General features: G+C 33.1%; 1 protein-coding gene across 1 annotated transcript; it reads right to left on the bottom strand.

Moving 5' to 3' along the window:
- Positions 1-3249: 3249 nt before the first annotated feature.
- On the bottom strand, positions 3250-26644 carry LOC133172664 (SUMO-activating enzyme subunit 2-like). The gene is made up of 18 exons (XM_061307604.1): positions 26472-26644; positions 21637-21720; positions 20365-20435; positions 19095-19159; positions 18378-18478; positions 18094-18215; positions 16820-16887; positions 15594-15718; positions 14514-14613; positions 13877-14019; positions 13682-13775; positions 13235-13347; positions 11721-11876; positions 11418-11475; positions 11261-11299; positions 10539-10644; positions 9425-9543; positions 3250-4319 (listed from the first exon to the last, which is right to left on the bottom strand). The coding sequence occupies exons 1-18, from the start codon at positions 26610-26612 to the stop codon at positions 4177-4179; spliced, it is 1848 nt and encodes a 615-aa protein (XP_061163588.1). The 5' UTR covers positions 26613-26644; the 3' UTR covers positions 3250-4176.
- Positions 26645-26747: the final 103 nt, after the last annotated feature.

The raw sequence follows: 26747 nt of genomic DNA, 5'->3' as shown, positions 1-26747 counted from the left end.
GTTTGTACACGGCATCTTAGTTTTTATTGCTTTTCAATTAATTTTATCCTCGTTCATGACATGCCATGATATTGACAACCCCTCCTTGCCCTACACCCTGATTGACTTTGCATTAATACAACACCCCACTCAAATTCTCTAAGGTATACATCATTATATGATTTAAAAGAAAGCACTTTTTATTATGCAGTATCCTTGTTCTTGATCAAACACTGGGTAGCAGTGGTTTATTATATGAACTTATCTAAAAAATAAACTTAAACAAGAAGGACATGCACACATGCAATTGTAGAAGAGACCTTATGAGTATGAGCTGGGAAAGATATAATAAAGAGGAAAGGGTGTTATTAAAAATTAAAAACTCACATTTAATTCTTGTTGTTTGAAATATTACTTGCATACAAGTTACTATTAGTTTAAATATTCATGCAAAAATTTCAGCATCTATTTGTAATAGAGAGGTAATTTATATTTGTTTATAGGGGTGGGGGATCTGCCACTTACAAAGGTGTAAACAGGCAAGGACATCAATCCCAACTATTCACTATCACCAAAACTAGCATCATATTAAATTAAAATTTCATCATCTTCACAATGACCTTCCTTTTTTCAAAAACACTAAAAAAAAAAAAAAACCATGCTTTGTGGTTACAACCTAGTGTAGCAGGGGGGGAATATCCCGAGATAATGAATAAAATGATTTCATCATCATTTACCCCAATAAATGGAAGCAAGGTTATACATGTAGCACTAACCCTTCTGCACTAAGGAGAAAAGAAGCAAAATCAAAAGGCACTTAAAAACCAAACTTGCCTTTTTTTCTTCCCTAAAATTACTATAAAGGCCAAATCCAATGTTTCCAATAAATGTATACAACTACAAGACTCCAGGAACTTCATCAAGTTTCAGGAATTACTTCTAATTTTCCATTTTCAAGTTACAGTTATAAACAAGCATTCTGAGAGTATTGTATTAGCAATACTAGTCCCCTACCGGCAAGTGTAATCTGGTTCCCGTTAAGAATTGAAAATGCCATAATTCCGTCAAAAATCAGTGAAGCGGGTCGAAATGCAAACTTGATGTATAACTAATCAAAGTTAAGTCACATACCAAAAATCAGCTCAATATCTGAAAGCGTTAAGAAGAAAATTGCGGAAAACCCCTAAAAATTGAAAAGGCGGTAATTCCGTCAAAATTCAATGAAGCGGAACGAAATGCATACTTGATCTGTAACTCATCAAGATACACTCACATACCAAAAATCAGCTCAATATCTGCAAGCGTTTAGGAAAAAAGTGCGGAAAACCAAGTGGGACAGACAGGCAGACGGACAGCTAGACAGACAGACAGACTCAGAGGAAACCTATAGTCCCCTCCGGTTTCACCGATAGGGAACTAATAATATTCGTTTGAGCCACTTAAGACCTTGAAAAAACATAGGTAATCAGAGATTACAGAGCTCACCTCAACGAATGTTGTTTTTAAGTAAGGCAAAGTCCCACACTAAACTAATAATCTAGGAGTGTGCATCCCTAGATGCAACATTTATGCAATTTTGGTCTGATAGGGCTTGCAGTTACTTGGGAGTGGACTTATCTGAAAACTTAAAACTAGTCACTCATTCAGAAAATGCAAGTCAAATCCAGCATCCGAAGTTTTGAGATTGTTCGTCCCTTGATGCATCATCCATGCAAGTTTGGTTCAGATAGGCCTTATAGTTACTTGGAAATGAGATCTGCTCCAAAAACTTTAATCTGGTCACTCATCCGGAAAATATTGGTCAGATCCAGCATCTGAAGCAAGTCCAGTTGTGTGAATCCTAAGATGTATCATCCATGCAAGTTTGGTCAATATAGGGTTTATAGTTACTTGGAAATGACATCTGCTCCAAAAACTTTAACCTGGTCACTCATCCGGAAAATATAGGTCAGATTCAGCATCTGAAGCAAGCTCAGTAGTGTGCATCCTTAAATGTATCATCCATGCAAGTTTGGTCAATATAGGGCTTTTAGTTACTTGGAAATGGGATCTGCTCCAAAAACTTTAACCTGGTCACTCATCTGGAAAATATAGGTCAGATCCAGCATCCGAAGCAAGTCCAGTAGTGTGCATCCTTAAATGTATCATCCATGCAAGTTTGGTCAATATAGGGCTTTTAGTTACTTGGAAATGAGATCTGCTCCGAAAACTTTAACCTGGTCACTCATCCGGAAGATATAGGTCAGATCCAGCATCCGAAGCAAGTCAAGTAGTGTGCATCCTTAGATGTATCATCCATGCAAGTTTGGTCAATATAGGGCTTATAGTTACTTGGAAATGAGATCTACTCCAAAAACCTTAACCTAGTCACTCATCCGGAAAATGTAGGTCAGATCCAGCATCCGAAGCAAGTTCAGTAGTGTGCATCCTTAGATGTATCATCCATGCAAGTTTGGTCAATTTAGGGCTTATAGTTACTTGGAAATGAGACCTGCTCCAAAAACTTTAACCTGCTCCAAAAACATTAACCTGGTCATTCTTTAGCTGAAATTGCAGCATCTGAAACCTTGACTGGTACAATGAAACACACTAGAAGCATCCTCCATGCATCTCTGACTAATATAGGCCATAGAAGTACTTGAAAAGAAAACTGCTCCAAAAACCTTAACCTGGGACGCCGACGCCGAGGGTATTACATAAGCTCCCCCAACTTCGTTGAGGTGAGCTAAAAAGATATTTCATAGGTCTACAAATTGCAAAAACCTGGCTTTCTCTCCATTTGAAATTAGGCCAACTACCAAGCTTCTGGTTTCAAAACAATAATTATAAGTAGGCCCAGTCTCAGTCTGTCATAAGCATTAGCTCTCATTTCAAAAACAAAGAATTATTTAATTCAAACGTAAACTACATGTATAAGCTTATTAGCTCAGGTGCCAATCAAGAACAGAACCAATTTAATGTAAATTGCTTGGAAACAATTAAAACTTATAATGTCAAAATGTAACAATTATGAACCTCTGAATAGAGAATCGGGACACAGAGCTCATCCCAGACAGCTTACACAATCTGCATAGACAGCAGCCATGAATGTGGTCAATAAAGGGTCATCTGGGGACACGTGCTTGAATAACACACGACTGGCCTTGAATTCTCAAGAGGCCTGATAACGATGTATACAAAACACAAGGTTGTGTTACCTTTGGCCAAAGTTGATCCCGGAAGAAAATGCTCTATATATAAATTAAAACCAGTAAATAAACACAGGTCACATTCAGGTAAAAATTTATTTTGAGTGGTGTTAGCATACATGTGTATTTTACATCACTGTTTATGCAACAATTCATGACAAAATACACGTTTTGAAGTTTCCAATCTGATTCTTAGATAAGCACTTAATTCAATGGAAAAAAAAGCCCTGCTCAATACAAACATGAGACACTTCAGCTTCAAACCTGGTTATCAAAATTACAGATGTAATTTGTTTTGAAATTTGGTTGATACTCCCAGCAAACTTATTACAGAGTACTTACCATCTCAAAATCTTAAAAATACTTCACATTTGTACAGAAAGAATCCAATTTTTAGCAAGAATAAATTGTTTGAAATCTGAGATGAATCCTTTAAGATCAAATACTTTATTGTAGCATTATATTTGTGCATTTATATTATAGGAAATTACAAGTACAGTATATCCCAGTAAGTTAGTGACTGAGCCGTACTTCTGACACATCTATCTCATTTAATTTATAACTGGTATTATAAGTGGCAATCATAAGTTTCAGTACATTATCAGTACACAATTTATTTTGAAAAATCCCTAAATCAGTCTTTTAATAACATAACGTATCAATATAAAGAAAGCAATTCTGTTGCTTAACATAATATCATTTAACACCTTTCTTAACATAATGATTTCATATCAACTTAGTATGAGCTAACTAAGTCTGATTCAATGCTGATGTGTAAGAAATCAACCTAACCTTCAAAATAGAAAAGATTCTGATTTCAAACGAGCACTTCTCATAAAGCTAGCCACTCTGTCACTGAATGTTAGTGTCTGAGACAAGTAGACCTCAAGAAGCATCCAAAATTTTAGAACAAGTCATGTACAAGAATCTTCAAATTTCAGGGTACATCTTAATAACCCTTGCTTTATTTTCATGTCCCATTCAGATCTTGGTGATCACCCTGTTCTATTTATAGAATCACTATATCATCATTTTGGTCAGTGCTGGACTTCACTCTTTTGGCCTTGATTGACTCAGAATCTTGGTCAGCTTTGCGTTTTGTTCCAGTTTTGATAACCTCAATATCGTCCACCACCATGACATCGTCTTCTTCTGAAAAGTAGGACAAAACACTGAGTAAACTTTTCAAACAAACCTCCACATGTGAGTTAAGACTAGGTATAGGCGTTTCTATGCAAATGAGCTAATAAAAATGCATAAAAGGTATATTTTTTATTCAGAGAAAGTGTTGATTTATTTTCTTATGCATAGTTAGTACCCATGATATCTTATAGCCAGTACACATTATGACATCATATTATGACAACACTGATCTTACCTTCTGGAGGTAATAAAACGCATCAACAAAACAGCTTCGACGCAAGGGATTACCCTATTCATTTTTACATACAAATTGAATAATGCTAAGAAGAATATTCTATAGATTAATAAAACTGCTGCACAAAATCCTAGGCATTTTCTCATTTGATCGTAATTTGAGGAAACTTATACCGGGCTGTACATTTTTACCCTTATTCAAGTTAAAACTTTACAAATAGAAATTATACAACTGAGCTGTTGAAATCTGTGCAGTAATACCAGCAAACTTTGAAATATTTTGTTTCCAATTATACCTTGTTTCAGTCAAATAAAGTAGAGCCTGCCCTTGCGCCGAAGCATTTTTGTTGATATCCATTATAATCTTGTGTAGTAAAGAACAATGACGTCATAATATGACATCATAATGTGTACTGGCTTTCTCAAGTCATGGGTATGAGTACGTATTAGACAATAAGATTTAACTTTCTCTCTTTAATAGATATAGTCCTTATGCATTTTAATTAGATTATTTGCATAGGAATGCCTACACCTAGCCTTAACTCATCTGTGTCTAAAGCACAATTATCATGCATGCAGATCTAGCATGTGACAGAAATACATGTGAAAGATAGAATGTATATAAAATTTAGAAATATGCCCTTAGGACCTCTATTTTCACAACATTAAAAAATTTATCCTGAAACTGCCTGATGCTCGTGGCATCAGGCAATAAAGTTGTAGGAAATAATCCTTTACGGAATTCAAAACAAAATGGGCTAGGAGCAAAAAGTTTAAAGTAATGGGAAAGGTCAAAGTAAGGTCAAATATCATAACTGTACAATCCAAAAGGTCATGTCACAAGTAATGCACATGAATTGTGGAAAAAAATTAGTATGAAAGCCCGATCTCTCTTAAAGCAAAACTTACCACGTTAAAATTTTGTAGTATAAGTGTACCAAAAGTATAAGGTCAAACTTGTAGGTAAAGGTCATGAGTCAAAAATGATAGTTCTTTCTGAAAAATGGTGTCACAGGTAATTATGTACATGTAAAATATGAAAGGTCTATCTTCTCTCATTCAAAGTACTAAAGGTTTAACTTTAAAGTTAAGGTCATTGGGGTCAAAAACCAAAGTACATTTGGAAAGGTCTTGTCAAAGGTAATGCACATGTCAAATATGACTGCCCTATCTTTTCTCCTTCAAAAGTGATCACCAATGTTTAAAATTTTTGAAAAGTAGGTCAAGCTTCAAGGTCACAAGTCACATGGTGAAAAACATATATTTGGAAAGTCTTGTCACAGGCAATGCACATATGTACATATCAAATATGAACACACTCTCATTCAAAAGTTATCACCAATGTTTAAATGTTGAAAAAAGTAGGTCAAATTTCAAGGTCAACATGTCAAAAATCATAGTACATTTGTCACAAGATATGTACTTGTGATACAGGAAAAACCCTATCATTTCTCATTCAAAAGTTATGACCAAGGTTAAATTTTTTGTGACAGATGAATGAGTTTTAATGTTCCCTTGTTTGTAAAGTGGAGCACAAAAACAATAAATCTTCAAGAATTAATCTTTTTTAAAGAATTTAATCATGCTGTGTAGCATGTTTTATGAATTCCAAACCTGATTAATGACCTGATCAAAAAATAAACCTAACCAAAATTGGAGATTTTGTACAGTGTATCAAACCAAGAAAAAATACTGTGATGAATCGATACCACTGTGAACCGTTTCAAACCTAATGAATAGTTTCTTTGAAACTATACTAACTGCAAAATAAAGAATTAGTAAGGTCAAGGTCATAAGGAAAGTCAATGTAAGGAAATTTTGACACAGTTGATTATTTCTCTTCAATTTGTATCAGTGTATAAATTCTGATAAAAATATCTTGAATAGTTTCTTTGAAACTGAGCCAAATAAAGAATAGTAAGGGTCAAGGTCATATGGAAGGTAAGGATAATTTTTTTTGGCAAAGTTGAACAATTTTTTTACCATATGAATCAGTGCATATATTTTGATAAATATATTTTTAATAATTTCTTTGAAACTGAGCTAAATGCAAAATGAAAAATAGTGAGGTCAAGGTCAAAGGGAAGGACAAAATCAGACAACCCTGATGAAGTTGAACAGCTCTCATCAATATGTATCAATGTTTCGATTTCGATAAAAAATATTTTGTACAGTTTCTTTGAAACTGAATGCAGTGACAGATTTAATGATAGAAGGCTGGAAGAGAAGACACACATGACAAGCTACTATATGCCTCGGCCATATTCATGACATATTCATGGCATGACATAACCAGAAGACTCTAGTGAGACTGTAGCTCTACTGGTTTGAACTAACAACTGTAAAAACTAGAAGCCTTTTAAATAATTCACAGAAATTTCTTTAGTAACCATGAATACACCATCAAACAAAATTAAAAATTGATATAAAGACTTGTTAACCTTAGTGAAGTCTTAAAAAATTATTGAAATCGGACTAAAACAAGAAGTAGCCTTAAGAAATAATTCAACAAAAACTTCTATTTTTAGTTACCATGGCAACAACATTCATCAAAATCAAAAACCAATACACAGAATAATGTATATGTATTCTAATGTGGTCTACTTGTGTAGAAAATTTTAGGGATGGGTATTACCAAAAATTTTGTATCACAATATACAGTGTATCACAATTTTTCCCAAAAATATCACAATAATATCATATTTTTACACACAATTTTTACTATGGTTTTAAATGAATTTCCATAATTTTTCTAACAAATATAATGTGAAAACATAACTTTTACCTTTTTCATTTTTATTTATATTTAATAAAGCATGTTTGGGTGTTAGGATGGCATTGTTTTACAACATTTCTTTTTTACAATTACAGTAATTGTAGTTCAAAAGTTTGAACAGAAAATTACTCCCAGAATTTAACAAGAGGCCCAACGGCCTTGAATCACTCTTCTGATAAACTGTACAACCTATCACTTCTATTTGAAGTCTCTAAGTATCCTGTATATTTAGTTAAAGCCTTGAAATTCCAAAGGTAGGTCATCATGACCTACATTTTAGATGAAACATTCTGAGAACCCAAGATGATTCTAGGTCAATTAGTACCTGAGAGTTGGTCATGTTGACCTACTTATCACTTGACATTCTCTGAGGGACCCAAGATGCATCAACTAACTTTGACGATTCTAAGTCAATTACATGTAATACCTAATATATTTTTAAAATTATAACCATAAAATTTCAAAAGTAGGTCACAGTGATCTACTTTTCAGATGACATACTTTGAGGACCCAAGATGCATCAACTGACAAAGTTTGATGATTCTAAGCCAATACGTACCCGATATATTTAAATAAAGCCAAAAAATTTCAAAAATAGGTCACAGTGACCTCCTTTTAAGTCGACTAACTCTGCAGACTCAAGATGCATCAACTGACAAAATTTGATGATTCTAAGCCAATTAGTACCTGAAATATTTAATTAAAGCCATAAATTTTCAAAAGTAGGTCACACTGACCTACTTTTCAGTCGACCTACTCTGAAGACCCAAGATGCGTCAACTGACAAAGTTTGATGATTCTTAGCCAATTAGTACCCGAAATATTTATTTATAGTCATAAAAATTGAAAAATAGGTCATGGTGACCTACTTTCTAGTCGACCTACTGCAAGGACCCAAGATATATCAACTGATAAATTTTGATGATTCTAAGCCAAAAAGTACCAAAAAATATTAAATACAGCCATAAAATTTCAAAAGTAGGTCAGGGTGACCTACTTTTCAGTTGTCGTACTCCAAGGACCCAAGATGCATCAACTAACAAGATTTGATGATCCTAGTCCTTATAGTACCAGTAAGCAAAATATCAACATTTTAATAAAATGTAATTTTTGGTCAACTTTGAAGTGACCTTGAGACCACACCCTTTGCCCCAGGGTAAATCCCCGTGCAAATTTTAATCTACAACATATCCTCATCCTTTTGTGTAAGTTTGGTGATAATCTGCCCAGTGGTCCTTGAGAAGAACCAGCACTTTTGTTTCTATTTTCCTAATTATCTCCCCTTTTTTAAGGGTCACAACCCTAGTTTTAGTATAAACAGGAGCCCTTGGGCCATGGATACCTGTGACAAATTTGACAATAATTGGCCAAGGGGTTCTTGAGTTATGGCCCATATTTTAAAAAGTTTACGCACACCGCACAAATGGCCATAGCATTAGCTCTTTGAGCCTTTGGCTCAGAAGAGCTAAAAATACATACTAAATACCATGGCATCACAATACGTATCACGCAATAGAAAAAAAATCATGATATACCAGTATTCATTTAAAACCGTGCATCCCTTGAAAATTTATTGAAATCTGACTCTACGAGAGTAGCATTTTGAAAGAACTTCATAGAATTTTTTATTTTTAGTAACCATGGTAACACCACTCATCAAAATCAAAAACTGATTCATATTATGTACTGGTATCTTACTGTAGTCTACTTGTGTACCAAGTTACATATACTGAAATCTTAAAGTTACATTGATCAAAACTATAGGAGGAGTAGCATTTTGAAAATTGTTTACAAATGAATAGATGAACAATGGACACCTCACCATCACATTTATAATTTTTGGATTAGGAGGAACTAGCAGGACTAGAAAAATAAGCGGCATGTTGGCCTGGGCTGAGCCAATTTTGGAGTTTAATTAGTGATTTGTTAACACAAGTTGAGCAATTCTTCACTAATTTTAATCCTATATCTGACCTATTTTGATGGTCCAAGTGTTGGTTTCCTTCTGCCCATTTTATTAAAATCTCAATATGTTAGAAAGAACATTTTAAGGGTTAAAGTTCTTGGGCAAAGAGAGCATTAACGACTCAATAAATATACTCACCCTCTTCCTGGTCTTTGGTGCCTCCGTTATGATTGGCTGTTTTCTCCTCCTCTGGTTTGGCCTGAAGCTCTGATAAATCTCCAACCACATCAAATTCCTTATCCTCCTCCAATTTCTCCCTGTCAACAAAACATAGACATAATGGGTTCTCAGTAAATTAATCAGTTCTACAAACAGAACACAATCAAGCACAGAGTTATTCTCTAGGGCTGGGACAATACAACTTTTTGTATATCGATATGTATCACAATATTTGAGCCGCGATACGATGTGTGTCATGATATGTTTAATTGGTTATAAAATCTTTTTTTTGTATTGAAATGAACAAAACGTTTCTTCACAAATGAAAATAATTTATACAAAGAAGTTGTATATCTGTTGTAAAACAAAATTATTTTACACATATTATGTATTTTATATTTATATTTATATATAGCATATTTATTTTATATATTAAACCCAAAATGTTAAGTAAACAAGGAAAAACATAAGTCAGAATTTTTAATCCATATTTCAATATTTATTCATATGTATCGATATGCGTATTGTCCTCAAACAGAATCGATATTATAGATATCTCGATATATCATCCCAGCCCTATTATTCTCTCTGGAAACAAAACAAACTGGCTTTGTATCAAACCAGAACGCAATGAATTTGTCACTTATGAAATAGGTATCTATATAATGTAAAGTATGACATAATTTCAATTATAATACAATTAAAAGCAACTTTTAAGAATTATTTTAAAGTCATAGGTTTACTTCAAATTACCTGGTAATCAGTCTGATTATATAATATACTGTAAAATCACGTATTTTCATGGTGTCAAATTTCCGCGGTTTGAGGAAAATAAAATTGGTTCATGGTGTTCTGATTTCCTGAATGACAAAGTGCTGCGTTGTTATATATTTGAAAATTTAGTTTGTGTAGGACATGAATCTGTGGTTCTCATAATATGTCAAAAACAACGGAAATTAAATCCCCACAAAATTTGTGATTTCATAGTATCCTATAAATCTTTAATACAATGGGCAATAGCAAGGAAGAGCAGAGTTACAAACTAGATTAAAAATCAACCCCTAAATAAAATATTTCAATAATTAATACTCACGTATGTGCTATTATCACTTTCAATTCATAACTTTGTAAAAAGTCATCACACTTAAGAATGCTGCCATTTCCTATATGGAATTCACTTAAAAATTTATCACTGTTTTCTGAAATGAAAAGCAATCCATCATTACACTTGAGTCCATCATTCTGTAAGAATACATATTTTAATAGTCTAAATGTATGGATGTTGACCTAATTTATCATTTTTTTCACAGTTAAAGGTGCATGAACACGACATATAAATAGGCATTTGCCATATTAGTTTTCCTACCTACGATATCAGCACTAGTGTATACCCTTCGCATTTGTTACACCTGACAGCTTTCTTGTCAAGGGTACCTGCATAGAATGAACATCTTGTGCTCATGTTGGTTATCTTACATTACCTTTGTTTACATCATTTTGCAGTTTACATGTATTTGTGTTTGTTTGTACATGTACCGCAATGACCTGTGCAACTGATGTAAGTTTCTTTGGTAACATTTTCTTCTGCTGAAGAAGACATGGTTACTTTTGTTGCTACCTAGAGTTTTACAACAGCTATGTAGAATACGTCCGTCCACACCAGTGAAAACATTAAACTGAACTGAGACCAAGTAAACAGCTTACATAGGGGTCGTACAGCTAACAGAAAATGCAGAGTAATATGGTGGACAATCATAGATCTCTGCCTTTTACAAATCATGTTCAGCTTTAAGTTTACAGAGCACTGTGTCATACCTTCTGTCTCTCCCTCTTCACTTGAAATGAGAATAGTTCCTAAAAAAAAGAGCAAGAAAAATTTTGGTCCTTGCACAAGTTTCTAAAACATAAGAACATCTTTACAGCTATTGAAATTTATCTTCTTATATAAACATCATTACTTGGAGAAACTAACCTTTTCCATCATCAATTTCTACATCTGGGGCCACCATCCCTATGGCATTTTTTAAGATCTGGGAATAAACCAAACATCATTATGCAGATAATAAGTACTACTCTTCAGATTACAATTCCTACACTAGAAAAAAATGTTCTTATGCACTGAGCAAATAATACTTTTATTTTCCATGAAAAATTGCAAACAAATGATTTATAATGTACAGTAATGTAGTGAAGATTTACACAATGTCTTCTGATTTCCCAATACTCCTGTTAGAGCTGTTAATTTTTGGTAGTTGGTCAGTATGTATGTATATACCTTGTCTTCCAGTGTCTTGACTGTAATTTTCTCTGCATTTAGCACCACTGTGACTTCAGGCTTTGATGAACACACATAACACTTCGGACTGGGTTTGTCAAGAGCACACGGCACTAGGAGTTTTTTTCTGGGATTGGGTTGTCTGTTTAAGTATATCTGTAAATACAATATTGGAAATTAATACTCAATATTGGATATTAATGATCTGTCAGCACAATACTGGATATCAATGGTTTGTCATTACAATATTATATAACAACAATATGTCAACACAAAACTGGATATCAATGATCCCTAAACACAAAACTGGTTGTTAATATTGTCAATACTTCAGTTTGCTATGCCTTTAAACAGAGGTCCTTGGGCCACATTGCTCACCTGAGCACACTGGCTAGGAAAAAGCAAAAATTAGTTCAATATTGAAGTTTTTGCAGGGAGGGAAGGGGACAAACTAAAATTTACACTACCTCAGGATGCTTCCATATCAATATTACTAATCATGGCTTTGCAGTTCTTGAGCATAAGATTTTTTCAAGATGATTCCTATATATTCTTAGGAAAAACTTTGACCCTCTGTTGCACCCCCAACCCCTGGGGATCATAATTTGAACAAACTTGCTTCTACAATACCTAAGGTTGCTTCTGTATAAATATGACCAATAATAATTTAGTTATTCTCAAGAAGATTTTTAAAGATATTTCCTATGTAACATGTATGATCAGGTTCTTACAAGGGATATATAGGATTTCCTTTTACTCCGTCTAAGTTAATGATTAGAATAATTATTAAGACAGCTCTGTCTGAGGTTAAATCACATAGTACTAAAATTTTCTCTCATCTAGAGATGGGGACTGGGGTAAGGTACTACTTGCACTTTGTTTCTCCCCTAGGTTCCCATTCATAAATAAGAACCGGGTGTCTCAATCTTCTTCAGATTTACTACACTCAACAACTTAACATCCAATTCCCTAGGATATTTGCCACTGGTGCTTTTAACTTTTATTTTCTCTTACCCTTCTTTATTGCTGAATAAACATCCAACTTCTTTGGCTAGCTTCTGAATGCCTGACTTTCCCAAAGCTTTGCCTTATAAACCCTTTGGCTAGTCCATTCCAAGGGTTGTCAGGTCATTCCACTATTTGAAGTCTTCAATGCATTTTACACAAATGCCCCTTAAACATTATACCTATATATTCCTATGTAAAACTTTGATCCAATGTTGTGGCCCCGCCCTACCCAAAGGAGTCATGTTTGGAACAAACTTGAATCTACACTACCTGAGGATACTTCTGTATTAATAGGACTAATAATGACTTAGCTCTTCTTGATCAGAAAACTTTTACAGATATTTCCTACATACATGTATTCCTATGGTAAACTTTAACCCCCTGTTGTGGCCCCACCCTACCCCCAGGGGTCATGATATCAATGATCTGTCCACAAAATATTGGATATCAATAATCTATAACACTAAACTATCACTGACTTAAAACAGAAAATAAGCCATACATACTTGTTTACAATCCTCTATTCTTCCATTTAAAATCTTTATTCCCTCCATCACTATCAGTGCTGCTATGATTGCGTTTGTTGTTGCTATTGCAGGTATAATGTTTCCAGCCATTGCTGAAAATTCAGGTCATTTCAAAGATTAACTGGTAAAATTAAAAGATGATTATAGGGAGTCTTCAAATACTAACAAAACTTACTTTGCTTTGTTAAATACTGTAACATGGATTGATAATTTTTTTATTACGAAGTTAAAATTTGATATAAACACTATATTTCACACAAGCATGTTCTCCATATATTTTTCTGCACCATAACACAAAATTCTTGTATATGTTTGCAGCTTAATAAGATATAAATCAAAGGAATATTTATGTGTTTAAACAGTGCACTATGAATTTTTTAAGGTAACATATGTACATGTACTATCTTCTACATTTTTAAAACTTACACTTGATGTCAAATCTAGTTTTAGAGTTGATACCAAATATGTGAGATCTAATGTTAGCTGTGCTTGCCACAAAATCCATTGCTAGTTCATCATCCTGAAATCACATAAATAAAATACCAACCATTTCAGTGCTATAGTATCTTTCTTACTGTTGAAACTTTTTCTGCTTATGACAATAGTTTGATGACCACTGACCTTGTCCCAGATCAGCATGCCGTTTTCTCCCTGCTTCGCAAACTCCTTCTTAAGACCAGCCAGACAATCGGTAAACACCTCAGCACACTCCTTCATTGACCAAATTCTCTGATCCCTCATCACACTGGACGGTTCTGAAGATTCTGGAAGAAATCAGATCCTCATTATAACTTGTATCAGTAGTTAAAGAAAAACAACACTAAATATTAATTCATAAAAATACATTTTTTTGTGATAAGGAATTTCAATTTTTATTATTTTTTGCCACAAAATTGGTTGCATTCCTGGATTGTATTTTGATTAAATCAAGGTGCCCACATGGTGCAGTGGTTAGAGTGTCTGATCTAGAGTCGCGGAGTAAGGAGTTGATCATTACATCGCAGGTTCAAATCCACTGCGGGAAGTGGAGATTCTCTGGTCCTTCGGATGAGACTGTATAAACTGAGGTCCCATGTCACAGTAGATGTTGGCACGAAAAAGATCCCTCACTGCTCAATGGCACTGAGTGCCTAGCAAAAGTATAAATTTGCAGCCCTTCACTGGCAAGTGGTGGCATCTCCATATGAGTGAAAAATTCTCGAGACGGACGTTAAACAACAAACAAATAAACAAATTAATTAATTAATAATGGACAAACCTGAATGAGGTAGTTTGTCAAAATCCAAAGGAACAGGTGGTCTCCTTTTCTTCCATAAGGTCTCCATTGATAAAAGGTATTTAATGTCATCCCTGAATAACTGTACACAAAAATAAATGTCAAGTCTTAGTTGTGGGTTTACTTAGGAATCATTCTAATTTGTGGGGGCCAATGTTCATGGACAATGAAAATTTGACTGTTTGATGGGGATGTAATTTTGTGGCTAACCCTTACTTACAGAAGATTCAGTAAACTGATATGTTGACTCATTATGGTTTACCAGGACGTATATTCGTAAGGGACCCAAAATCCACGAGCATTGGTCCCTCATGCAAAAATGATGATTCCACAGTAATACATAGGACACATGTACACTCACAGTGCATATATTTATTTTATGCCAAATCACAATTATTTTTAAGTGTGATATGAACAGGATTACATGTATTTAATTAAGAACATCACCTCTTTTCATTAAAGTGAAATTGTATTTGTGGTTTTGTGAATCCATGGTTTGATACTTAGGAACATCCGACCGACCCAGTCTAGTAAATGAATGGTCCAGTCACGTAAAATGTACATGAATTAGACCGACTGGTCATGTGGATAAAATAAATGAAAACTCCCATTTCAGTCTTTCAAGTAAAAGTTCTAAAAACTTTAAAAGAATTTTCTTATTTGTTGACTGAAAACACAACCATCACTCTGTAAATGACAAATTCGCCGCATCAAACAATCCATATTTTTAGGCACAGCTGTAATGGACAAGTTGTGGTTGAAACTAGTTTGTCCAGAGTCAAATAAACATGTTACAGAATAATGTTTTCTTTTATAAGTTTATTAATATTCATTGGATGTTCTTTGACATTTGTAATGTCTTGATTAACCCGCAACCTATTGAACAATCTGGCAAAACGTACAAGAGATGATGTCTTTCTAAGTTATATCATTAAAATAAGCAGTTTACAAGAAGACAATTTGCAAGTTTGGCCTGGTCTAGAGAATTAAGAGAAGTAGCCTGACTGGTCTAGTACTCATAAAAATTACTGTCATACCCTGGAATCCTTGTCCAAACACTACCTTATTAAATATCTTCTTTGCATCATATCCTGTTTCTGATGCCCATGCTCTCGTTGACTTCCTGTCTATACCCCCGGCAACATCAGCTTTCCTCTCCTGTGTCAGCGCTGTCTGACCTGCCTCAGCTGTTTATCACAATAAGATTGCATTCAGTTATATCTTATTAATAATATATATACATATACTCCTTCTGGTAAAAAGGCATTGTTATACATGTACCTCTTTCAGGAATTTTCACAAAATACTGCAAATCCACTGTAAGTTAAGGTATTCTATATGTATTACAAGCAACACTGAAGATTGAAATATCACTGTATATTCTCTCATCTAAACTGTTTTAAGATTTAATTCCAAAGTTTCATAAAGTTTTGAGCAGATGTATTTGAAACATGGATGATTTTCAAATCATACTCCTGCCATAAAGAAAGAGTTATACTACAGAATAAGAACTGTATAAGAATTTTTTTCCCTTAATTTCACTTTTAGACTAAAATTTTACTTTCGATGAACAAAATTAATGCAAGTGCATAATACAGTCAAACCTCATTATCTAAAACTTTACGGGACCAAGAAAATACTTTGAGATATCTGAGGATTCAAGATGTCCAGGGTTAAATACTGAGGAAATAAGTGCTAGGGACTTCAAAATCATTTTGACATATCCAAGGTATCAGAATCAGAAAATTTCAGAATCAGAATCTAGCCAAGGATACTCTGTGACAAATTTGACAAAAATTGACCAAGGGATTCTTGGGATATGGTCCATATTCCAAAAAGTTTACACACACACACCACAATAATGGCTTTGAGCCTTTGGCTCAGAAAAGCTATAAAAAGTAGAAACAACTGAGTCCTAAACCTTTCATTACCTTTTTCAGCTGAAAGACCAAGTGAGCTTTTCTGATTGAAAAAATTCCAGTACCTGCCTGTAGTGTGTTGTCCCTAAACTTTTCACATTTTTAACTTCTCGAGAACCACTGGGCCAATTTCAACCAAACTTGCCACAAAGTATTCTTGTGTGAAATGGATTCAAGTTTGTTCAACTGAAGAGACATGTCCTCTTTTAAGGGGAGATAATTAAGAATTCGTGGAAATTTGATGGCATCTTATAAAAATCTTCTCAAGAACCACTGGGTCAGAAAAGATGAGACTTACGAAATGAAAGCTTTATTACATAGAGTAGGTTAAAGTTTGTTCAAATCGTGTCAGGACACAAAGGTACTCACCTGCTAACTCTGGATCCTCCGTGTCGGGGGACACATCCTGATCTGGATCCTCCTCCCCAAACAACTGACTTGAAAAAAATTAAATCTTTCAGCTTTAGATAATGATTACATTTGCTTATCTAACTCTAGGCTACCAGTTTACATGTTTTTCACACACTAAGAAAATTTGAATTCTTTTTAGAATGCCTATAAATTAACCATGAAGATTATGATAGGATTTGTTCTGTTCCATTGCACATGACACCTGTGAAATTGATATTAAATTGTGTAATTTTTAGTCACTTATTTTAAAAGGACATGTCTGTTAAAAACAGTTTAATTATGCAATAATTTATTTCACCTTTTATAAAAATAAGATTTACTTCAATTGCATGACTATTGCTGATTTTATTCTGAGTACAGTCAAACCTTGTTATCTTGAACTCAAGGGCACCGAGGAAAAACTTCGAGATATCCAAGGGTTCGAGATATCCAGGGTAAAATACTTAAAGAATGAGGGGTTGGGACTTCCAAATCACTTCGACATATCCATGGTATTCGGGATATGAGTGTTCGAGATACTGAAGTTCAACTGTATACACTGTTGTTTCAGGTCAATTGATCTAACTAAATAATTTAGTGATTAATAGCTAGAACATGTTGAAATGGGGAAAAATCATATCACATGGCACTTCTCATGTCTAGTCCCCAAAGATTTTTAAGATATTTTTCATTAACTGATACCACAAAATCATAAAATAAATGTAAGCCTTTTGATTCAGTACAATCCCTAAATAATGTATAAAGACCTTGGAGAAAGCATATGGTGTTAATTTTCGTTGTTTTCGTGGCAAGAAGAGAACTATAAATTTATGGCCTCCAATAAAATGTTAAAAATCAAACTTAAAATAATTCTACAAATCTGCAACCATAAAAATTAAATCCAACAATTATTTTTCCTCAAATCCTACAGAAAATGAGTAATTTTACAGTAAATCCTCATCAACAATAATTACATGTTCAGTAAATCATATTTAATTCAGAAGAAATGACTTTAGGCATAGTTTTGTGAGATTACATAAATGCAAATATCAAGTTTTAGTGGAAGATAACAGGAAATAACTATTTTCACCGATCACATGGAGGAACACTAAGTTTATGTTATAGGTTTATCAATAAAGAGGTTTTTCTCACTCAGAGAAATAAAAAACATAGAGTTATATCTACATGTATGAGACACAGTGTACTAAAACATCTGCCTGTTACTATAACTTCCATATAGACTACACACTCACTTAAATAGATGTTTTGCCCATACAACACAGTGGATGGGCTCTGATGGTGTGTTTCTAATGGTGCATCCTGGGAATGTTTTCTGTGGTGGCTTTGGTTGGCATTCATAACATTCTGTTAAACCCTTCAAGGAACAGATTGTCTTTATTCAATATTTACAAAGTGTTATTTAGGTTTGATCTTAATAATATTCTTACAAGTACATTTGAAATATGCCTTTTATGCTGTTGATCTATAATAATTTAAATATGATGCATGTATTTGTTAAGAATTTCCGAGTGGTCACCTTTTTGATGACTGTCACTTGTCCAAGGTAACCGGCCGTCCCACTCTCTATCAGGGGGATGTCCGCAGCCAGACACATTCTGTTGACATGGTTTCTAGCAGCTGTTAATACCCAGGTAGAAAATTTACAAAAAAACAAAAGTTTTTCAAATCTTTTTTTGTAATACATCATATTTGTACTTATTAAGTACATTTCATAGTACTTTGAAATTAATAGGGATGGGTATCGGCAAAAATTTCGTATTGTGATATATCACGATTTTTTTTCCAAAAACATCACGATAAATCGTGATATTTTTACACACAATTTTTACTAATATTTTAAATGAATTTCCTCAATATTTCTTTAAAATATGCTAAAAATATATAACTTTACTTTTTACACTTTAATTCATTTTAAAACATGTTTGGATGCCATTGTTTAACTGTTTTCAAAATTTTTTTTACACTTCCTGTAATTGTCATTCAATAGTGTGAACAAATAAATGAATAATTTCCGGAATTTATACTTATGTACCAAATACTAGTATTTTAGTCTCCGTATCACGATACATATCACACAATGAAAAATCGTGATATACCGGTATACCGATAAAATTGCGCATCCCTAGAAATTAAGTAGTGAGACAAATTCCTACATGAATAGGATTTCCATGGATTTAATTGGTTTTTAGTCTTTTCCATATCCAATCTCTTAAAGGTATTTGAAACACATTACCTCTGTTGTCCAAAGCATTCATCACCATGTCAAATTTCCTGAAGAAATCAACACCATAATCTGAGCTAAAAGAAGAATATTTTTTTAGTTATAGAAGTATCCAAAATGAAAACCATTTTAGAAGATGTATAAAACTTGGTACACTGCAATGGATTGAAAGTACATGAAGCCTAGATAGTGTGTTTCCTATTCTAACCTGGAAAAAAATAGGGTAGGTAAGAAAAAGATTTGATTTGATTTTAATTTTTTTGCTTATTAAAAATACTTGATTTTATTTTAACTTTTTTGGTTTATTCAATCATGTCACAATAAACAATATTTTATATGAGAAACAATGTTCACTCCCCCCCCCCCACCCATAACAGTTTATGGTGTCATTTTCCATGGGGAAATCACTGGCAAGTATAAGATATGTTTTCTAAAACATTGAAAAGATTGAGATCAGGATTTTAGTGGTGAAACCAGAATTTTTTATTTCCAGAAAGTATACAAAGTCAGACATATCTTCAGAGTCAGCTCGTATAATTTAGGGTCTGTTGGGAAATGTAAACACACAATTTATTTATCTAGGCCTGAATGACAATCTGTTGGGGAACCGTAAACACACAATTTATTTATCTAGGCCTGAAAAACAATCTGTTTGGGAACCGGAAACACACAATTTATTTATCTAGGCCTGAATGACAATCTGTTGGGGAACCGGAAACACACAGTTTATTTATATAGGCCTGAATGACAATCTGTTGGGGAACCGGAAACACACAATTTATTTATCTCGGCTTGAATGACAATCTGTAATTCCTCTTTAAATACAAAGTGGGCAATAAATATTTACATTTCCAATGTCTTTGTCCGAGCTAAAATTACAAATTGTAAAAATACTTTATTTCCACATAAATCTACTGGTTCATCGATAGGCGCGGTTAAAAAAAATCACGTGCAGGGCGGGACAAATAGAGACAGAAGCGGGGCTATTAGCACGGGAATTTGCAGAATCAGGAGCATGTAAATATAAGGAATAACTGTCAGATTTTTTGGATTCATGACGATGATCAATCGATTGGCTTGCGTGATAATTTTATGCATAAACGCCTTCGGCGTTTATGCAAATTATCACGCAAGCCACTCGATTGATCACATCATGAATCCAAAGAATTCGACAGTTATTCCTTAAATCAACTGATTTGTAGAAGACTTTATACATGCTATATCTCATAAAAGTGATGAATTCTCAATGATCAATAAATGATGCAAGAAATAGCAATATTACCTCATAATACTGTCATGATATGCCACAATTTTTGCATTGGGATTAAAGCTCATAGCACTCTCTTTTGCAACCTACAATGAATAATTTACAAACATTAAATGAACCTTTTAGAAATACAGTAAAACTTGTTTTATCTGGCCACCACTGGTTCAAAAGAAATTGACTGGATTAGACAACATTCCGGATTAGACAACATTTTAAACAATTGAAATTACTGATTCAGAAAGGGACTTAATGTTTGCACCATATTAAGCAAGATTTCGGAATATACAACATATACATTTAATCATTGCTACCTCAATTTTTTTGTAAAATTGATTAACTTAATCTTCAATTTAAGTACATGTATATACTTATTTCAAGCTCAAATATACATGTACATAAACACTCTCGGTGAATACAGGGGCGGTATTATTATGTAAAACAGGTCATAATCAGTACATGATGAAATATTTTGAGAAACGGGAAACACAAAAATTATTTTTACATGGCTGATGACGGAAATCTTATGTAGGTATACCATATTTCGCTTATTTAGCTTACGTGTGACGTCATAGTTGGTTTTTCCCGTACTCGAGAAATGTAAACATGACACGTTTTTGTCATGCCTATGTCTTCTTTAACATGTCCTGTGCAATATTGAGGTCAGCTTCACCATTCGAAATTTTTACAGTTAATCAATAATATGAACGTAAATTTAAAAATATTGAATGATAGAATTTTTTGCAAATTAAGTTTTTTGTTGTTTGAGTTGTCTTAAAAAGTGCGTAATTTTCACTATCCAGGTGCAGTGTGATAGGAGAAACTTGCCTTTTTGAATTTTAAACCCTATTCATACACTGAAATATTCTAAAAGATCCATGTAAACTTTCATATTTTTTATCTATGCTAAAAAAATCCCATTATGAAAAGAGTAATGGGCCCAGAAACTTGGAGAATAAAAACTCAACTTAGATACTGTAGGGCTTAATATTTTTCAATCAATATCTCTAAAATAAGGTAAAAAACTTAATGATATAACTGCTTTAAGATATGTGGGACACATTTAATTAGAAAAATACAAAATATGAAAAAAATTGAATGACAAGTATTTTTTCAGCTCAAGGTCTTTCTTCTCCTTAATATCTTATATCTCATTATTGTATCATGTTATATTTCTTGCTCAACTAAATCTCAGTTTTACCTCCATTTTTGGCATACACAATGTTAACTGTCTGAATAATGTATAACTGCAATGTAGCAATATGTTTTTATATTTCCATTCTCATTTACCTGTGCTTTTGATTTTCCAACATGTTCCTTCCTAAATAAGAACTGTCTGTTTAAATTGCTGACATCAATTGTGTCTAAATCAATCTAAAAATGATAAAAATATTCATATATACATGTAATCTGATCAAAGGTACACATGCAAGGTACTGCATGGTATAAATTTATTGTATATTCATATAATAAATGTTATTGCTGAATTATACCAATATCAGGATATAGAATATTTACATCAAATTTCATGTGCATATTCACTCATCTTAACACTTTAAAGTGGGGTACTACTAAACAGAGTACGCTAGAGTACGATAGAGTACTTTAGAGTACGCTGGTAAAATTTTATAATTCAATCCAATTAGATTGTTTATATATAAATATATATATATACAAATAATGTAAATAAACATCATTATAAAATAATATTGCAATATTAGTCTTAAAATTTTGTTTTTTAGCGGTATTTTGACCAGAAAATATAAGCTAACATCCCGATCCCGATTGTTATTTTGTTTCAAGAAACTCATCCAATTTGAAACTAAATCCAAAAATAATGATTTATTTTCTTGTAAATTATGTTTTTGAACAAATTTTACATAAATATTCTCGAAATCGGTATCACATACAAATAATAAAAGTTAACTAAAAAACAGTTTTACTAATAGATAAATTATAGTTTCAATATCAAATAAATAATAATGTGCATGTAAGTTACTTCAATGAAAAATACCTATGTTTAGTGGAGTCCCCTCCAAAAATTTAAACGTAAACAAGAGGCCCATGGGCCACATCGCTCACCTGAGCACATTGGCTAGGAAAAAAAAGCAAAAATCAGTTAAGTATTGAAAAGTAAACGGGGGGGGGGGGGGGGGGGGGTTGAATTTTAAACTACCTGATGATGCTTTCATATCAATATAACAAATGGCATTGCTGTTCTTGAGCAGAAAATTTTTTTCCCATATATTCATTTGTAAAAATTTGATCCCCCATTGTGGCCCCACCCTACCCCCGGGGTCCCTCATTTGAACAAATTTCATTCCACACTACCCAAGGATGCCTCCATATCAGGGATGGGCACGATTACTGAAAAATGTAATCGATTAATAATCGATTACTTAGAGGAATTTTGTGTAATCGATTATTAATCGATTACACTCATTTTTGTCCTGTAATCGATTGTAATCGATTACTTTGGAAGATGTAATCGATTAATAATCGATTACTTCTAAGTTTTTATCCCTTCATATATCAAACCAATATTTAAATGGTAAATGTTGATGTTCTCACTAAATGCCCAAATGAGGGATTCTCTACCATGGAAAGTGGATACATGATTCCTACAATAAAATATGCCAGGGAATTAATTATTCATTTCAACCTTGGATCTGAACCTCCATATTTATTTTCTTGTTGCAAAAATTAGTTAATATTTTATTGTGAATTAATAACTTCATTAGAAGTATATGGGCTGCCCGTATGTTGTCAGTACACATTCAACATTCCTGTACTTATCTTTTTCAAAAAAATAAGTAAATTAGAACTCTTAGTAATAAACATATAAATTATATGTGTCTTTAAGTAATTAAACTAATAGCACAATTTCATAAGTGTTCTGAGAGCTTATTATTTGTTTTAATAATATTGTTTGTCTTAAATGGAATGAAAGTTAAACACTGGGTAGTTCACAGTTTACACCTCATTATCTGCAAATTAGGGATGTCCCAGTCAAATAATTAGCCAATTAAGATAAGCAAACACAGTGACACTTACTCCCTCTCTTTCAGACACTTAAAGCCTCTCAAGGATATAAAAACAACCTTACAATTTTGAATGAAAACATGAGAATGAATTTGCAAATTTTAAAGTTACTAAAACACAAGTTTGAAGTTGTTTAAACATTTTCAGATATGAATAAGTATTTCCATCTTCTTTTTTTTCCGAGTACAATGTAGTTTATAATTATTTACCAAAATAATTATATTTAATAAAGCATTTAAATCTGTTTTTGCTATTTGTAATTTTCTATTACAAGACAAAGTTTTTCAACATCTGAAATATGAAAAAGGACATGCAGCAAAAGGACAGTGGGTTAAATGTAAAATGCACTCGAAAAATCTGTATATTTTATTAATAAATGGTTGAAATACACTTCTGAATTATTTAATACTAGACCAGTAGCTCTATAATGCAAATTTTATTGAGAACATTATCAAACTTATGATAATAAAAGTTGGGAAATCCAAACATTACACTACGTGGTTTATATTTGATATTTATGTGTGACTGACTGGAAATAATTCTCCAAAATAACATCCATTTATGTATAAAATAATCGAAAGTAATCGAAAAAGTAATTATAATTACATTGAAAATTTTAGCTGTAATCGATTAAATTACGATTACAAGTAATCGAAAATCTCTTCGATTACAGATTACTGTCGATTACTTGAAAAAAAGTAATCATTACAATCGATTATGATTACTCGATTACGATTACCCCATCCCTGCTCCATATCAATTTTACTAATCATGGCTTTTCTGTTCTTGAGGAAAAGATTTTTTCCTGTATATTTCTATGTAAAACTTTGATCCCCCATTGTGGCCCAACCCTACCCCCGGGGGTCATGATTTGAACAAATTTGAATCTACACTACCAGAGGATGCTTCCATATAAATATGACCAATCATGGCTTTGCTGTTCTTAAGAAGAAGATTTTTAAAGATATTTTCCTATATATTTCTATGTAAAACTTTGATCCCCCATTGTGGCCCCACCCTGTCCCCAGGGATCATGATTTAAACAAACTTGAATCTACACTACCTGAGGATGCTTCCATATAAATATGACTAATTATGGCTTTGCTGTTCTTAAGAAGAAGATTTTTAAAGATATTTTCCTATGTATTTCTATGTAAAACTTTGATCCCCCATTGTGGCCCCACCCTACCCCCGGGGGTCATGATATGAACAAATTTCATTCTACATTACCCAAGGATGCCTCCATATCAAATTTACTAATGCAGGCTTTTCTGTTCCTGAGAAAAAGATTTTTTCCTGTATATTTCTATGTAAAAGTTTGATCCCCCATTGTGGCCCCACCCTATCCCCAGGGGTCATGATTTGAACAAACTTGAATCTACACAACCAGAGGATGCTTCCATATAAATATGACCAATCATGGCTTTGCTGTTCTTAAGAAGAAGATTTTTAAAGATATTTTCCTATATATTTCTATGTAAAACTTTGATCCCCCATTGTGGCCCCTCCCTACCCCCAGGGGTCATGATTTGAACAAACTTGAATCTACACTACCTGTGGATGTTTCCACATAAGTTTCATCTTTCCTGGCCCAGTGGTTCTTCAGAAGAAGATTTTTAAATGATGCCATTATTTTTTCACTAATTCCTAATTATCTCCCCTTGAAAGAGGGCATGGCCCTTCATTTGAACAAACTTGAATCCCCTTCACCCAAGGATACTTTGTGGCAAGTTTGGTTGAATTTGGCTCAGTGGTTCTTGAGAAAAGTCAAAAATGTGAAAAGTTTACAGACGGACAGACGGACGGACGACGGACAAAAAGTGATCAGAAAAGCTCACTTGAGCCTTTAGCTCAGGTGAGCTAAAAAGACAATAAAATAAGCTATTATCTTGATGATAGAAGTAAAATGATCTATTATTAGATCGGGATCGGGGTCAAACAGTAAACCGTAACCAGAAACGATAAATTGAAATAATTCTGAAAATAATGAAAACATACACAAATTATTCAAGATATATATATTTATTATGTTAAACTTATGTAGAAACACATATAAAAAGCATTTTATTTGTATTAAATTAAAAAATTTTACCAGCGTACTCTAAAGTACTCTAGCGTACTCTGTTTAGTCAGGGACCTATATACTAACGGGATAGGCAACTCTCGCGATATCTCGTAAGTTGCGGGATTTCGTAAGTCAATTTTAATTACATATACCTCTTTTGCTATGAAATATTTCAAAATAAAATCTTAATTTATCTATCAAAAAATCATTCAAGATTTGTTATTAGCACTGTTTTTACTCCTTAACTTAGAAGTAATTACGTTTATTTAAAAATCAGTACGTGCCCCTGATCGGCTGTATTTCCGAGAAATCGCCGATTTTGGTTGTTGTTTATTTAATATCTGAATTATTTTATAATATGTGCTTTAAAATTTATTATATATCCATTTCTATACACAAAAAGAACAGATTACATTAATCAGAAAACAAGCTTTTTACTGGGAAAAAACGTAGTTTGAAAAACTTGCAGTGTTGTGTGTGCCATTTTGGGTAAATAATCATGGCGCTGAAGGAGTTGCCTATCCCATTAGTATATAGGTCCCTGTTTAGTAGGACCGTTTAAAGTGGCATTTTAGAAAAGCGCAAGTTCTTGCTTAGAGGAAAGTAGTGTGTAACAATATGTGATATATATTGCTTTAAGTCGGTTACCAGCACCGCAATACAGAATACCTTTTCTTAGTTATGGTTTACAAATTAGAATTCGCATCATTTAAAGAAATTTTAAAGGATTTTTATGTGTACCTTTTTAAGAAAATTTTTATTAGCGTAATGGATTCTACTTTCCTTAATCCTAATTCCATTTAGATTTTTTTTTATTGACCATGTATTTTTAACATTACTATAGTGATAACTTTTGAGAAGTTTTTTTTTTCATTTTATAAAACAAGAACTGTGATTCGCATCAATTTGTATCACGATGCACGTATTCGTATTCAATCCTTTGTTACAATAAAACCAACACTGAACGGCAGTACTAAATTTAATGAATTATGAATATTACTCCAAGTTTGTCAATTACCACAGCTATATCTTGAAATCCTGTAAGAACTAAGTTCTTTAACAATTCACAGCCAATTCCACCAGCCCCTACTACAAGTAACTTGCAAGACAAGACTTTTTTGCTTGTTGTTTCACCCAGCACACCTAAACTTGCCGCCATTGCTCTTAAATTATGGAATCTCGACTCCGACTCGTTATCGAAGACCTGCTTGAGTAGTTTCGTGACCCATATATAATAATAAAACCCAGTTTAAATAACTATTAATTTAATAATAATAATAAATAAATAAATAAC

The sequence above is a fragment of the Saccostrea echinata genome, unplaced genomic scaffold (genome assembly GCF_033153115.1).
Source record: "Saccostrea echinata isolate AGI-Se365-2 ecotype Australia unplaced genomic scaffold, CSIRO_AGI_Sech_v1 ptg000054l, whole genome shotgun sequence".
Lineage (NCBI taxonomy): Eukaryota > Metazoa > Mollusca > Bivalvia > Ostreida > Ostreidae > Saccostrea > Saccostrea echinata.
The sequence above is the reverse complement of the archived record's forward strand: the minus strand, read 5'-3'. Positions and strand labels throughout refer to the sequence as shown.

Coding starts and splice junctions, on each gene's coding strand:
- LOC133172664 (XM_061307604.1), bottom strand. CDS start 26,612: ATGGCGGCAAGTTTAGGTGTGCTGGGTGAAACAACAAGCAAAAAAGTC. Junction 14,614..15,593: donor CAAAGAAGATATTTAATAAG/GTAGTGTTTGGA, acceptor TTTTGTGTACAG/TTATTCAGGGATGACATTAA. Junction 13,348..13,681: donor AACTAGATTTGACATCAAGT/GTAAGTTTTAAA, acceptor CTGAATTTTCAG/CAATGGCTGGAAACATTATA.